Source organism: Haliotis asinina, chromosome 12 (assembly GCF_037392515.1).
Source record: "Haliotis asinina isolate JCU_RB_2024 chromosome 12, JCU_Hal_asi_v2, whole genome shotgun sequence".
NCBI classification, from domain to species: Eukaryota; Metazoa; Mollusca; class Gastropoda; order Lepetellida; family Haliotidae; genus Haliotis; species Haliotis asinina.
In genome coordinates, this window is record NC_090291.1 from 31,778,739 (window position 1) to 31,796,408 (window position 17,670).

Genomic DNA, 17,670 nt, shown 5'->3' on the forward strand with positions numbered 1-17,670 from the left:
ATTCTGGTCACAATGCCAGTCTTATTACACAGTCATACTGTATTAGTCAATATCCCATTGTATTTACTATGTATCACAATAGATTAACTTTAAATATTCTTATTCACCAACAAACTGTGATGTATCACTGCAGTAACATGTCCTCTTTATCCCCAAGAATAAACAAAAATTATTAACATATTGTCATCCTTGAGTGTTATTGCTGTAACCTGCCATACTGCATGCTAGAAAGTTGGGGACTGCAATCTAAGTGTCTTGTTTTCATGATAAGAAAGGATGCTTGTTTGTGCAGAAGGGTTTGGAAGAGTTATCTCCCTTGGGATGATTTTACATCACCTTCATCCATTCTATTGACATTTTCACCCTGTTCAATGATTTTAATGCTTTCCAGGCCCAGATACAGCTTTTTGAGATTCACCCAATCCCTGGATCCGGCTATGATTTCATGCCAGCAAGATCTTGGGCTTCATCATGGTGAGTAAACACTTTAATCTCTATTCTACCTCACCACCAATGTACAGGTTGTCCAGCTTGACCTGAGCTACTCTGCATATGCATGACCCAAGAGGTCAAATGGCATAAACATTGGGTCGAGTCAACTTCATTAAATAGAGGAGCAGAGAATGTTGTTACTGTTGCATTCATGCAAAACATGCATACATAGATTGGTTACAGAACTTGACCTGGAAAACAACTCTTATAAAACAATTGTCATTTCATATTTTAATTGAATTGTGTTTACAGTCCTAAGCTATCTAATTTTGTTTACTAACTTCACAACGTTCAGAAAGCCATCTGTTGCTAATTGTTTAAAGAAAGGACTTTGCTGACGATTTCTCGACACTGAGATGTCAAATGGCCACCTTGTCTCAGCTGTTTGGACATGGTGACAATCACCTGACAAGGCGCACCCCTTCACAATAATAGACCCAACCAGTTGTGACACGGTCAAGCAATGCATAAGTATTTGCTTAATCAAGCTGAACAATCTGTATATCTGAAACTCTGTCTCAAACTGGCATTGAAAACAATTCAGAGTTTGAAAATGAAGTACGTAGTAAAAGTTATGCTCACATTTCACCATTGTCTTGCCACATCGAAGCTAATGTTTTGCATTGGTGGTTTGAACCAATCATACGTCGCCCCATTACCACCCTTTGAAATTCCTAGCTCCGCTTAGGTACACAGTTTATGTCACACATGCTAAACTTTCTCAGAGAAGTACAGCTGCTAGTATGATATTTGGGATTCAAACCCACACTCTGGGGTAAATGAACGTAGTGATCCAATCAGCAATTTGGTCTGCAACAATTCTGAGAGTCTGGGTTCAAATCCCATATGAGACTGAAATCTCAAGAGATCTTGAATCTGTACCTCATCTGTAATCTTAAATCTAACATGTTTCACATTTGACCACTTCCTAAACAACACTATCTATTTACAAATTTAACATTTTCATCATTTCTCCTGACCTGATAGCTTCAATCATACGTAGCCCCATACGGACACAGTTGGCAGCGTTGTCTTTGTCGGCAGAGGGGATGCCAGACACACAGTAGTAGCAATCCCCCAGAATCTTGATCCGCATACAGTTGCTCTTCTGAAATGAGAAAGTGGTTTTGTGATCAGGTTGCTTGGAATCATGTGATATCAGTGATATTGCTGTAGTTAGTTTCACCTTGACCTTGAACAAGAGGATGCAGTGATGCAAGTCTTTACAACTTGGGGGTGTGGTGGGCAAACTGGTTAAGGTGCCAGGCTAGTGATCCAGCGAGGTTGAGGTGTTGGGATCGAGCCCACCTGTGTAAAAACCTTGGAGTCAACATTGTGTGCAGACTCTTTCCGTGTTGTCACAACCCCTATTGTGCAGTACACAACCCTGTGCACTTAAAAGAACCCATGAATCCGTTGGTATATGACCAGATGGTGGCCACATGAATACATGCAAACACCTAGTTGTGGGTACAGCAATGTGCAGTGAACTTGGACAAAGTACTGTGACTATGTGTCCCAGTCCACCCAGCTGTGAATGGGTACCTCTTTAGGATGCGAGAGCCTCAATGCGCCAAGTGGCAGCAAGAGTTGTATACTCCCCAGGGAGTTGAGGTTGAAATGCGATGTACTGTTGATGTTGACATCCAGTGATAAAGGGGCAAATACCAGCGCCTTGAGCATGCACTAGTGCGTGGATATGTGTGCTATATAAATATCCTGTATAATATCATCATATCATATCAACTTCTGAAGAAACCACAAGCACAGTTATAGTTGGTTGGTTGGTTTGTTGTCTAACGCTGCACTCTGCAATATTACAGCTATATGGTAGGGGTCTGTAAATAATCTGGACCAGACAATTCAGTGATCAACAGCATAAGCATCATCTTTGCCATGATATTGCTGGAATGTTGCTTATGCTTAAAGTGGCATAACATTCAATCACCCAATCTTTGTGGTTGAAGATTTTAAAGAAATACTGCTCAGTTCTTGAGTCAATCAATGAAATACAAATCAATACCTTGGCTAACTGATCAAATCTGCCAAACAGCTCATTCAGCATCTTGACAAGTTCAGCTGCCGTGCAGTCAGAGGCCAGCGGAGTGAAGTTGACAATATCTGCATACAGGATACTGCAAGAAAAATGGATGTCATCAGTACTTCACAGGTATGTGGGAATGGTCAGTATACATTCGCTGCTCTTCTGGTGCACTCTGAGGCAAGTTCTCGGGGAACCAGTTTGATTTGTGCCAACACTGAAACTTCAGTATCAGAAGGCCAGGGTTTCGATAAGTGTAACTGTGCCATGGTAAAGGCCAGGATTTCATTAAGTGTAACTGTACTGGTAGCAAGAGATGTTGAACCAAGAAATGCTATAAGAACAGTCTTCTGTACAACAGCTGGTGTCATTCAAGTCTCACTTGTCAAAACAAGTAATGCAAAGCTCTCTGCTGAAACGGGATAAATAAAGTGTTCAGTTTATATTTTTGTGGGTTTCATTTTTTAACTTACACGATTTAGTCACTTGGTCAAATCATTGGTCACAAAATTTTAGTCTGTTTGTTTTAGTCTTTTGACCAAATCACTAATTGTTTCAGTCATTTGATCAAATCACTGATCGTTTTTCTTTCAGCCCTTTGATCAAATGATCGGTTTGACAGATTAACTGTAACATATATACCACCTTCCGTCATCATCTGTGAATATGTATATCTACATGCATCCACTAAGTAGTGTAATACAGATGTTTTTATTTGTTGTTGAATCCCTCACTGTGCAATCTTCCAAATAAATGGTGTCGGGCTGTAAATAATTCAGTCTCAACCAGACAATCTAGTGATCTGCACCAATGGTATACTATGACACATGTAAACCAGGTCAGTGAGCCTGACCACCTGATCCCATTAGTCGTTGTTTATGACAAGCAAAAGACCAGATCTTCATGGGTCTAGAAGTGATAATAGCTTGTAAGTGCTATTTTATTAGACAGATTGAAATCATGACAAAAGAGCACAGCAAAAGGATGTAGTTGCAAAGACTATTCACTATATATATTTGCCTGTGGGGATTGGACAGTAAAAATTTATAGAAATTTTTATAAATGTAAACTTTACTTACAGTTTATTAAAGTGGAGTAGAAGAAGAAAAGGAAGAAGATATAGCAGGAGGATAAGAGGAAAATAAGGGGAAGAAGAAGAAAAGGATATGAAGGGCAGAGAATAAAAGGAGAAGAAGCCAGAAGCAGGTGAGGAAGCCAGAAGAAAAGGAAGAGACAAAAAGAGGCAAGAAGGCAAAGAGGCTACAGGAAGAAGCAAGAAGAAGGCAAAGAAGTCAGTAAAAAAAGTAGAAATAAGGCGAAGAAGCCATAAGAAGAAAAAGAAACCAGAAGCAGAAGCAAGAAGACAAAAGGCCAGAAGAAAAAGAAGTAAGAAGACAATGAAGCCAGAAGAAGAAGAAACATGAAGGAGAAGAAACAAGAAGAAGGTGAACAAGCCAGAAGAAGAAACAAGAAGAAGGTGAACAAGCCAGAAGAAGAAGAAGCAAGAAGGAGGCAAAAAAGCCAGGAGAAGAAAAAAAACAACAAAAAGAAGGCAAAGAAGCCAGAAGAAGAAACAAAAAGAAGTGGCAAGAAGAGGAAGCAAAAAGAAGAATGTTTTTGTGCAGGCTTAAAAAATGTTGTGGGAAAGGGACATCACCTAAATATAATACAGCCCCAACACCCAGTTATAGATCACCAATTCCTAACAGACATTTGTTACAAGTTTCCATTCATTATCTATCAATTAACATCACACTGATCATTAGTATAAATGGATGATTTAGAGAGCAATAAATTCAAGGACTTTCATTGTCACAAATATTTTTTAAGCAACAATCCTGCGCATACCAGTAGTCAGAATGATAGGAAAAGATAATTTCCATCTGTATAATTCATATGATCTAATTCATGACCACTTGCATAGTTCTGATATTATCAAGAGCAAGGTTGGCAAGTTACATGGGCTTAGATCCTGCTGAATGTATGTGCTCCTGTACTTCCTCTTTGTCTTTTCTAGACAAATCAACCATGCTGTCTACAGTAATCACAATGGCATAGGGAGTGTGGTTTACAAAATCAATAACTCTTTCATGGAAAGAACCTCCATTCAACCAATGTATATGTATTCATTTTGACAAAATGTCATTTTCTGTGTTTCTAGTTAGTTACTTGTAAATGAATCTGTAAACTTCAAAAAGAGAAGTCTACCTGAAACAGCAGCAATATATCTAGCCTAATTAGGTGTGGTTGTAATCAACCGCTGCACTGAATTAATGATGATTCACAAGCTGTTGGTGAGATACAGATACCACATCCCCCTGGGGGAAGGGGAAAGATTGGGGGGGGGGGGATATTGCAGTACATGGTGGAGCTATTGTTTCACTGACCTAGTTAGAGAAACCGATTTGTGTTGTAGGGTTGTGTAGTGCAATATACATCTGCAGACATAATAGATATATACACTAGCCAGCTGATACAATACATATAGACAGGGGTATTGGTGCAATGTACACCAGTCAGCAGATATTGGTGACATGTGCATCAGCCAACTGGTACAGGTCATTTATGTGGTGCACATCAGTAAATAAAGGTGATGAAGTAGTGTTTGTCCAATCCAGGAGTAAAACAATAGGTTCTTTCGAGGGTTTGGAACAGTTATTGATTGACTGGAACAGTAATGGGGTTGCTGATGATAACGGTTCTCTTTGGAGACATTCTACGGGAAAGATATTAACGGGATTTAGTTCATGTGAAGTTTGGAGATTTCTTTTTAAACTTAACTATTCAGAATTAGAATTCTTCAGATATGGAATGTTAAGAATTTAATTCTGAAAGTATGTACCTATTGAAAAAAGGTTGTTGGGCTCTGGATCACTTTATGAAATGATAGGTAAATATGTAAAGGGGTTTGGTGAGGTGTAGTGGGATTTTCATTTACTGCATTCACATAGCGATGTGCTTGAGTGTAAATTGTGTGACATCATTTAAGTACAGGACTCTTCTGACATCTGAGTAGTGCAGAACTCACCTGATATGTGTATAGTACTGACTCACCTAGCATGTCTTCTGTGCAAGACTCACTTGACAGGTGTATAGTACTCACTGGACTCACCTGACATGTGTATAGTGCACGACTCACCTGACACCCTTGTAGTGCAGGGCTCACCTGACATCTGTGTAGTACTGAACTCACTCGACATCCGTATAGTAATGGACTCACCTGACATCTGTGTGGCACTTGCATCTGTGTAGTACTGGACTCACCTGACATCTGTATAGAAATGGACCCACCTGACATCTGTGTAGTACTGGACTCACCTGACATCTGTGTGGCACTTGCATCTGTGTAGTACTGGACTCACCTGACATCTGTATAGAAATGGACCCACCTGACATCTGTGTAGTACTGGACTCACCTGACATCTGTGCAGTGCAGGACTCGTCTGACATTCAAGTAGTACTGGATTCACCTGACACCTGTGTAGTGCAGGACCCACCTGACACTTGTGTAGTGCAGGACTCACCTGACATCTGTGTAGTGCTGCACATATAAGTCCTGGAAGGGGGAGGGTTTGGGTGCCTTGCTCATCATCTGCTTCTGCAGATCCTCCTTCATCTGGTTCATCAGATTGCTAGGGATGCAGCTGATCAGAAGCTCCTCCTGAGGACCACAAACATCAGCATCTCAACCATTCCAGGAACACAGACTTTGCCAATTCTGGTACCAACTAAAGCAAAACAAACTCATGCTTTCAGGCCAAAAATCAAAACCATGAGTTACCTATCATATTTACGCATACTCTTTGTAGACAATTCAGTGTTACCTCATTTCAGAACCATTAAACTGGAAGTCCAGGGATCACATTATTCCAATAACATTATTAGCATTCAAAATATTCAGAGGCAAGAATTTCAAATGGCTTTGTGAGACCATCTGACATTAAAAGTCTTTTGTTTTTAAAGTATTTTTCTGGTAAATAAAATGACAAAGAAATTAGCCCTGTGTTAGCACTGCACATGTTTAAGTCCTGACCCAGCATGGCAGATTGGCCATGTGTTGCTTATGAAGATTCCCTAACCCTAGCATAACATGACAAAGACATGAGTTCTATGTTGATGTCACTAGACCTCCTCACCTGCTGTTTCTTCTCTCTTTCCAGTTTGATGCTTGACTCTACAGAGTTCCTGGCATCAAGGAATGCCCGACGGTGAGCCAGATCAGACAGCGACTTGTGGTACAGACCAACCAGCGTGGCACACAGAAGCATCACAGCATTAGCAACAAGCTGAGGATGAAAATGGAAGATAATCACCTTTGAATCATGCGCCAGAAATCTTAAACATAATGTGCTATAAGTAATAATAACATGATAATACATAGCTTAGTTATACAATATACGTAGGTAGGTAGTATTTTAAATATAGTTACCATGACAACTAATGAAATGATAGAGGTCAAGGTCACAGATTTACAATATGACTGCCTTTCTCACTTGTTTCATAGTCTCTGAACTGCATCATTGATCCATCCACTCAACCACTTCTGCAAAATTAAAGCCCTAAATGATCAAGTCTTGATGTTCCCAGGTTCTGAATCTCCCATCTCACTGGGGCTCGTTTTCAATTTGAATGGAATTATTTGTTTCTTTCAAATTATATATGTCCAGAGCCTGTTGACTGAAATGTTCACATATCATGCTGAAGGCCTCTGTTTGATTCCCCACATGGGAAAAATATGTGAAGTTCATTTCTAGTGTCCCCAGCAGTGGTATTGCTCAAATATTGCTAAAACGCAGAGTAAAACTGAGTGACTCACTCACTCACTCACTCACTCACTCACTCACTCACTCACTCACTCACTCACTCACTCACTCACTCACTCACTCACTCACTCACTCACTCACTCACTCACTCACTCACTCACTCACTCACTCACTCACTCACTCACTCACTGGTAGACATTGTCCTACAAACCTGTTGTGGTAGATGCTGAGTCAATCTATCAGACAGAACCCCGGACAATACAAGCTCCAGGACCAAAGACAGAGATCCAACTGCAAACGACCATTTTTTGGACAATGGCAGGACCATATAGCCCACCAAGGTAATATAGAACATGACAGGCATGTCATCAGCAGGGGTGCGATGGGGGCTGAAGCTAAAGTAGAGGGACATGAGTGATAGTATGGAGAGCCACACAGCAGCTGAAAGGAGAGAGGTGTGTTGCTGGTAGATCTTCTTCAGGGTGGTGAACACAATCAGGAACACCTTCAACAGAACACCACAGCCTAATATGGACACTTGGGCAGTCTGGGAAGGACTCTGAAACAGAAATAGGAGAGGTACACATCAGGGCCTAGATTATTGAAACTCTCTTAGCGCTAAGATAGTTGTATATGCCATACATTAACATTAACTTAATGACTATCTTAACACAAAGAGTGCTTGAAAAAATTTTGCCCTGGATCACTGATTCATTTTTTATCCATATTACGATTTTGTTAATGCTTCATGTCTCTCAGTTCCTTGACTGTATTAGTTTTGCTTTCTGATAACAATACAATCATGCCATAAAATTCTTGCAACATTCAGCAATTGTAGTCAGTTTCACAGTCCTTTACACCTTATCCTTCTCAATTTAAAAGGAATTTGTTTTTAGCATGGACTAAGCATTCATCAACAGCAATTGCAAAAAAGGAAATTTTGCTATCAGTCAACTCCCTTGCTTTAGGAAGTTGATGAACACATTCAATACATTTTTGAAGTGACATCTGTGTAAGTTCCCTCTGAAGGTGTTTGTCAATAGACTAGGGGTTAAATGATCAGTTGTCAATGTTGTTTTTTAACTGAGCAATCTCAGAGAGTTAATATTTTGGTTGACATATGGTTGTCTCCCCTACCTCGTGGACGTTTCCGTGTGCTAGATGGATGATGATCATTATGATAGACACTGCAACATCCAGGCCGAGGTACATAACGATAAGAGGCTGTTTGATTTGGATACTGTATTGATGGTACATCTCCTCCAAGTCTAACTCCTTGAAAGAAATCTGCAACCAGAAAAGAGATGTAACTTGTTGGCATCATCACTGACCTGAGGGTATTCGGTGACATTTTGTTATAATAACCTGTTTGGACCAAACGTCTATTGAGAGTAAAGTTCAATCACATTCAGTCAGACCAGTAACATGACATGAAACACAGGAGGTGGTCAGACACACTGACTTGCTTGACACATGTTATCATATCTGAATTGCATAGATCAATGTTCATGCAGTTGATCACTGGATTTTATTACGATATGGGAAGGAGGACACAGGGTTGTATTTTTCCTGTAAGTCCCTACTAACTGGTGAATATCAATTGGTTGTTTCAGAAAATATACGATTGGTGTATGACATGAAATTTGCTTGTGTAAGATTTTCATTAAGTCTTTGAATGTCATTTAGAAGTGAAAATACATAAGAATGAAGATTTTTATGGATATCAACTTCTTTATGAGAGAAGAAGTTGATATCCATAAAAATCTTCATTCTTAAGATTTTCATTTTTAAACAAAAAAAAAACCTGCAAGAAACCAACATTAACAACTTGTAATGTAAGATGATTGCCAAAATCAATGATCTACGGTGATTTATCAACCCTCTTGAAAAATGTCTAAATCAAGAATAACATCCCATGCACATTTTGGGGGCTGCAGTGTTGTTCACGTTGTGAATGCATTCATTGTGTTTAGGGTTGGTGATGAAAAGAAATGGTAGTACATTAATTAGATGTCTGTCTTTGAAAAGTTTTTTAATGCTTATACATCCTATCCAATTGAAAATTCAGGCTTCCCGACTTGTTTTGAAGAATATATATGTGCATTATGCTGTTACTATCTTTTGAAGATGATTAAGTAGTGTAGACAATGCTATTTTAGGGTAATGTTAATTTATATCACTGGATAATGATGTATGCAAATTGGTTACATTGGTTATTTGGTTACATGTTCAGACATTGCATGAATGAGATAGTTATCGACTTAGTTATGCAACAAAGTGTATATGGTTTATTATTTTCTGCCTGACACCATTTTACTGATACATTCAAATATTTCATGCATATGCATTTTATGAACATCTAACAATATAGGTTAAACATTATTGCAAAACCTAGATTCATAATTAATGCCCATGGTTATAGAATAGAGATGTAATACTCTCATTTGTCAAGGATCATGTATAGACTGTGCAACTTCTGGGCACTGAGATACTTTCATAGTCTATCCTTTATGAACATGACACTATACAGCTGAGAATCACATGCTAAAAGTCAAATTATCAAACACGAGGTGTTACATGTCAGACAACAGACTGAACCCCATTTTGCAACAAAAAAATATTTTTAATGGAAGTAGTGCTGTGGAGTCTTCTGTCAGCCAAGTGTTTTTTCATTGTAACCTTGTGACACATTTATAACAATCTTAACAGAAGCTTGTTGTATGCTCTACAAAATTTAAATAACTCACTGCAGTCATCATACCAACATCCAAGCTGAGCCACATTTTCAGGATATCCACAAGTAAAGATACAGAAATAAAATACAGAAGAGATGAACATGGAAAAATGACAACTAAAGATGTATTAGAATTGGTCGCCACCCATATTTGTCATAGTTGGGGCATGAAAAAACATTCTCTTATTTTTCGAATAAAATATTTTAAATCAAATAGTTTATTTTTCCAGTATTTCTTTTTTGGACAAATTGCTACTGGTAAAAGTGAATTCAAGGACCCTATCCCAGAATATCAAGCATACAAAACCATGGTTCCATTTCAGCATGTGTTGTGATTATTGGTGACTTCAAAAGATATTGTTTGAGCATTGCTAAAACTATGTAACTAACTGTACAATCACTGTTCCAGGGATTCACCTTGAATATTATATTTAAGGGTCTCTGGGACACATACTCTTAATTTTCAGACTACCACATGGGTGTCCCAGACACTTACATATTATTATTAATACCATGTTATGATATTGTTGCAGATCAGTTACTGTTATTGTGTATCATTACCATCACAGTCATTAAACTGCATAACTGCTAGTAGCAGTCTCAGTGATAACTTATTGTTACATGATCAACATTTTTATTTGGACTTTTTCTACATCCCTGTTCATGCACTAATCTATTTTGCTGTGTCTGTTGTCAATTTTTATGCAACCCATGACCATGAACAAAGGTCAATAACCCATGACCATCGCCAAAGGTCAATAACCCATGACCATCGCCAAAGGTCAATAACCCATGACCATGAACAAAGGGCAATAACCCATGACCATCGCCAAAGGTCAATAACCCATGACCATGAACAATGGGCAATTTAATGGTGTTTTACTTGACTCAGTGACTGGAGCTTAATGAAATGACAAAATATTGCCTACTTGTCAGAAATAATGATGAATCTTATCCTAGTCTGATAGGTAGGTTATTGTAACATGGTCTATCACAGTCTGAAGAGGTGGTCTCCAACAAATGGCAAATCATGTTTAATCAACATAGAATGCAGTTGGCAGATAATGTTTAATTAAAGTAGAATGCAGTTGGCAGATAATGTTTAATCAAGGTAGAATGCAGTTGGCAGATAATGTTTAATTAAAGTAGAATGCAGTTGGCAGATAATGTTTAATCAAGGTAGAATGAAGTTGGCAGATAATGTTTAATCAAAGTAGAATGAAGTTGGCAGATAATGTTTAATCAAGGTAGAATGCAGTTGGCAGATAATGTTTAATTAAAGTAGAATGCAGTTTGCAGATAATGTTTAATCAAGGTAGAATGAAGTTGGCAGATAATGTTTAATCAAGGTAGAATGCAGTTGGCAGATAATGTTTAATCAAGGTAGAATGCAGTTGGCAGATAATGTTTAATCAAGGTAGAATGAAGTTGGCAGATAATGTTTAATCAAAGTAGAATGCAGTTGGCAGATAATGTTTAATTAAGGTAGGATGCAGTTGGCAGATAATGTTTAATTAACTTAGAAGGCAGTAGGCAGATAATGTTTAATCAAAGTAGAATGCAGTTGGCAGATAATGTTTAATTAAGGTAGGATGCAGTTGGCAGATAATGTTTAATCAAGGTAAAATGAAGTTGGCAGATAATGTTTAATCAAGGTAGAATGAAGTTGGCAGATAATGTTTAATCAAAGTAGAATGCAGTTGGCAGATAATGTTTAATTTACTTGGAATGCAGTAGGCAGATAATGTTCAATCAAGGCATAATGCCGTTGGAAAATCATATCATGTTTAATGTAGTTGACAGATCACGTTTAATTAAGGTTTGTCTTCAGGCATTTTCATAGCCCTCCTAGGCAGCATCTGGAAATACAGGTCAGTCTCTGAAATTGTTGACATGTTTCAAGTCCAGGGTCCCAGTTCACAGAGCATGTGTAACATTATATAACTTTCTTGTTTATCATCAACTTATGCGCAGTGCTATGAACATTTTGTGGATTAGACCAGATCAGGTCATGCAGTTGATGCAAATCAGAATTCCTGGTTCCCAGGCTGGCATTTCATTAAATGTTAAAGAGTGTAACTTCATTGCAACACACAGTAGAAAGCACCCTTGTCTGCGATGGCCTTGAATAGATCATCTAGTCCATTAATATCCTTGAAATCTTGGACTTGAATCCCCATGATCTGACCAGAAATGGCTGTCTTGTCATGTCAGGATTGTGTAAACCACGCAAAAAGTCTGATCACACATCGCCTTTGTCTTCTTCATGGGAAGACATACAATGTCTTCAGCCTCCAGCAGAAATCTCTTCAGCTTTACACGCTTCTACCACAAACTCCTAAGAGTGGCTCACAGGACCCTGTACCATGAGTAATGGTAGTCTTTGATTTTCCATTTATCACCTTCTTGATTCCTGCTAGCTTCACTTATTATTCTTCTTATTATTATGAACAGGAAAACTGATTATGATGATGATTATGATAATAGCCATAATTATGATAATCCTCAGATGATACTCTTAAAATCTCACAGAGCTGATCTCATGTATTTACTCAAACAACAGTTTCGGTGTCAACATATGAAACATCAATATGGCAAATAATTGTTCAACAATTAAAGTTCAGTTGACAATGTCATGAGTCAGATCCCAATGAGATCTGCTTTTTAACAAACAAAACAAACAGTGTACACAGTCGACTGGGCATTCATTTTATTAGGTCATCGCCATACTCTCACAATCAACATTTAATCACATGAGAAACATCAGGACTTTTATGGGAGCCTATCATTGCCCCATGGTTTAACTTAATCTGCAATCTTGTACACAGTGTTATTGGGAGGCACAACTGTCTAATTGTTTTGCTCTCATTGAACATATATTCTGCTCAAAGCAACATGCATCACAGGATGATAACAAATCTCTAGGCTCTCACAAATTAGAAAGCACAAATCATTACCACAAATCCTTAAAGTGTGACGAGAGTACTATCTCATCTGTCTGTGTACAAGAGTAGTTACTGAGCTATCAAAACAGATAAATGGAACCGGGGTTAAGAATTTGTCAGGTCCATTTACTCAATGTTGTGAGTCAGGGGATATCAGACATAATTAAATTTATAATAAGATTCCATCAAAAATGAAAGCTGTGCTCAGTGATTTCTGTTGATATGCAAAGTTTTGAGGACATCACTTTAGAGATAAAAGGTGAGAATGTTTGGGTGTTACCTTCTCTATTCTCATTTGAGGAGTATCTACTTACTCCTTGATAATCTCATTCACCTTGTAAAGGAATAAAATTGATTGATTGACTGAGGCAACTGATGGTATCCGATGGTCAGGTTTGCTGCCTGTTTGACACATTTCATTGTATACCAAAGATACAGATCAATACTCATGTTGTTGATCACTGGATTGTCAGGTCCAGACTCAATCATGAACAGACCACTGCCATAAAGCTGGAATATTGCATCATGCAGTGTTTAAAACAACAGATCAACCAACAAACCAAAGCTTTGTTTTCATTTCACAGCTTTTGGTTTTCTTTGACTGAAAACCATCAATTACAGGGTCAGCGCATGGATACTAAAACCAAATTCATAACATTCACCACTCCATCTCTCACCAACAACCCAAGCCCCCACAGAAAATTTAAATGTTAACCCCTAACAGTCATTCTTCACCCCAATGCACCATGACTTGCAGCATTCCACTACTTAAAACAACAAAGGCAGAATTTCCATTTTTTCTTAAATATAATTTGGATATTTTGCAACGTTTCAAATTCTTCATTTAGCATTTCAAACAATACATCTAAAACAACATCTGTTTTGAATATTTAAATTGCCATAACACCTAACTAGGAACTTTCAAGAGAAGCCATTGATGTCAGTGCCTGTTCTCTTTTTCCCTAAGTGAAATATTCAAGACTTTCAGCCATTGATGTGTCATGGCACTCACAAATAGACAGAAGAGACACATTCTTGAAACATGGCTCTGATTCTAAGTGGATTGACCTAATAGGAATACAATAATAGAAATATAAAACATTTATAATCATGGATGACAGAGAATGATATACTTCAGAATAGCCTTTTCCCCTTGAAGATAACTTTGGTCCTAACTACAAGAGGAACTTGTAAGCTCTTTGGCTTTATGTAAATTTAGTGATTATTATTTTTCAGGATATGACGTCATCTGGGAATTTAAAATGTAGACCAGTCTCCTTTCAGTTTGAAGTGTCACAGAATTTGACAGAATTCCTTGACATCAAGCATAATTTTCGCAAGATCGTAAATTTTTTATGCATTTAGAAATCATTTAAATGGAATCAAAGAATAAATATGATTTGTTACTCTGAAAATATTTTTCAACAAATTGTTATTGTTTCTTTTGATAAATTATTCATGTGACATGTTCAAGAGAGTTTAATAAAAAAGTTCTCTAGTACAACTACCACTGCATAATGATGACACCATGTTTATGTGTTCTGTCCTTTGTCATGTGGAAAACTGCTGTAAGTCTATAAAACTGGGAAAGAAATTCATCTACCATGAAGTGATCTTGGGGCTTGGATTGTTATAATTTTATGTTAAAGCTTAGTTGTCATCATCATCATCACATCCTAATTTGAGCTGAGGGACCACTGACAATATATAACCGGGGATGATGATTTTAAAGGGGGTTCATCCATTTTGTTCTTGGGAGGTATGGGTGTCATTAATTTTTAGTTTGTTTGTTTGGGGGTGAGTTAACAATTTTGTACATAGAAATATTTAAAAATTATACTTAAAACTTATGTGAAGTGTGGGTCCCTTGTGCATAATTTTAGGAGGGGTGGGAGCACCTCAAATTGTACAGGCCTCTCCATAAATGTCACCATTACCCCCCTAGCAATTATGTACAGTCCCTACGATCTTTTCTATGGAAATTGATCTTAGATAACAAATGGTTTGTTAATTTTAGTACATTCGAACATTCTTAATTCGGAAAATTGTAATTGTTATCAGCACTGCCAGTGAGGATGACAAAGGGATCTGATTTCATAAATATTAACTGAACTGATGTAGCCCTCTGCAGTAAAGGATCCTTTCTAGAATTTATAATAGTCTGTTTTGGTTTAAATATTTTAATTTTTCAATTCTGCTGATTTGTGACACATCTGATTGCATTTCATAAAGTTATGACAGCCTGGCAGTCTTAGTCATTTCAAACATACAGACATCTCATAGACAAGAGTAGCCTCCCTTTAGCAAAGGGAAATTACTCTGTAGGAATCATGCCAACTGTGTCTCAACCTGACTCTTCTGTGAAAAACCAGGTACCTTTGGTCTTCAGCAGCCAATGCTTGTTTTAAGAGGTGAACAACATGATTAGGTGCTCAAGCTCGCTGGCTTGTTTAAGCATGAAATTGTATCCCAAATGTGTAGATTGATGCTCATGATTTCATTCTTGTCTAAATTTGATTATATACAAACAGCTGGAATATTTCTGTGTGTAGTGTTAAACATAAATCAAAAAATCAAAATGACATTAGATGATAATAATGTTATCACACAAGTGATTTATGGGATACAGTCTGAATGGGTAAATATTAGGAATAAACACAACATGGCATGTTAAATATAAATGTCAAATCCTAATTCTTGTTATTTACCATCCTAAAATACACTTGCACTATAAATGATAGATAATGCTGTAGATCTATACAATCACACGAATGTGACATTTGCACAGTGAGCGATTTGTGTTTTTGAAGATCAATAACAAATGTCAGGAATCAGTTAGGGGTTTGTATTAAAATATTGACTTGTGGTCTATTGACAGGCTTATAGATACTGTCAGGCAATGACTTATTTACAACTCATAGCCATGATTTTGTGCTTAACAATTCACAAGTCTCTGCACTTTTGCTGTCCAGGGCCTAGATTTTCAAAACTCTCTTATCGCTAAGTTAGTCGTAAGTTAATGTTAACATATGGCACTTATGGCTATCTTAGCACTAAGAGAGCTTAGAAAATCTAGACCTTGGAAGAGCATGTATGTATCTACAGAATTTTCAGTCTGCAAAAAGAGTGTTGGCAAGATATAAATGATACAGACATTGTCAGGTGTGTATTGCGAGGAATGTGTTAAAAAATTGATGTGAGAGAATATTGAATTTTTATCACAGTTCAGTAAAGCTGGTAAATAACAGACAAAACACACAACAATTTATGATCTTAGAATTTTGACAACTAAACAGTGGACCTTGTAAAAGATCAGATGAGAATATAGTGTTTTCTGGGTTCATAATGTGTTTTTCAGGGTGGTATCCCATTTAGCATCCTGGAACAATATCATCATCATCTGAATTTGCATCCAAGATTCAAGATCGTCATCCTCGATGAGCCTAGCCCCTGTGACTGTAAGATGTCTTGCTACAATAGGCATTCCTCATGTATGGCACATTGTTATAACTCTAAAATGCTGTGTCAACTGTTAAGAAATAGTTAATTTATGTTTAAACATTCTACTCAGCAATATTCTAAGTATATGGAGGATTGGGCAACCTAGTGATTGACATCATGAACATTGAAATATACAATTTGGATAAAAAAAATCAACCAGCCAAAACATCTGATCGTGGAAGTCTTTTATGTGTATTACTTCTAAATGCACTTCAAAGACTTCAAATTAAACATGGTTAAATCTACAAATATCAAAGCGCTTCACTGGTAACATGTTGTTATTTATAACATAACAATCTTGAAATATAGGGCTTTCTCCTATTCTCATGGTATACATGTTTTCTGCTGAGATCGCCGATGGGTGATAGTTAGCGGTTGTTTACATCACTGACCAGCAACTAGGAAGTGGCCCAAATCTGCGAATGATCAAAATTTTGCAATGTAATGAATATTGGTGAGTATTTACCAGCTTGCACATAACTTTTTCCCACCCTTTCTGACAGTATTCCTCTTCCTTACACTTTATAACATTACTTCCTTGTTATGGCGCGAGAATGGGAGACACCTCGATCATAAAATCAATGGCAGATGACCTTGTTTTTTGTTTTTCATCGAGCTCAAGAGTAGTAATACAATTGATGAATCAAGCAGTTGATAGCTGCAGATGTTAGAGGGGGATCTCTTTATTTAATAACAACAAGCATTCATACGATAAGAACTGTTTGTATTTTTTTTTCAACCGATATCCGTAAGTACTGAGAGAATAGGAAATGCCAGTATACCTTCTAAAATGTCAGAAGCAAAAATGTAGCATAATACATTTTGGCAGCTGCATCATATTTCATCATATTTCTGAAAGACCCCAGTTGGTTAAAATATCAATAAAATACCACCTTCAATTATCTGGGAAAAACAGCTTTTAGAATGATATTGCTTAAGTTGGAATTGACATTTTCATGATCTGGGTTGAGCTTTAGGTCTCTGAAGACTTCTGTCTAAGATCAATACCTATCATCTGCAGTCCTGTCTGTTTGATGTGAGCATAAAAATTGGCCAAATTTAAATGGAGTATCTTGCACATATCCAAGAGTGCTAATCATCCTGCTGAAATATTATGAAATCATAGTTATTGGCCCCAAATTGGACCCTACTAGTAAGATTAATATGGGCAACATCTTAGGAAACTATTTTAGA

The 17,670-nt window shown here is 37.4% G+C and overlaps 1 protein-coding gene across 2 annotated transcripts in view; it reads right to left on the minus strand.

The window, feature by feature from the left end:
- LOC137257670 (adenylate cyclase type 2-like) overlaps positions 1-17,670 on the minus strand; it is a 43,597-nt gene that overhangs the window by 17,530 nt on the left and 8,397 nt on the right. For both annotated transcript variants that reach the window (XM_067795030.1, XM_067795029.1), the window contains exons 3-8: positions 8,434-8,583; positions 7,508-7,855; positions 6,670-6,819; positions 6,058-6,194; positions 2,516-2,627; positions 1,473-1,600 (exon numbers count right to left, since the gene is read on the minus strand). In XM_067795030.1, coding sequence (XP_067651131.1) covers positions 1,473-1,600; positions 2,516-2,627; positions 6,058-6,194; positions 6,670-6,819; positions 7,508-7,855; positions 8,434-8,583 — 1,025 coding nt within the window. The remainder of the gene's footprint in view (positions 1-1,472; positions 1,601-2,515; positions 2,628-6,057; positions 6,195-6,669; positions 6,820-7,507; positions 7,856-8,433; positions 8,584-17,670) is intronic.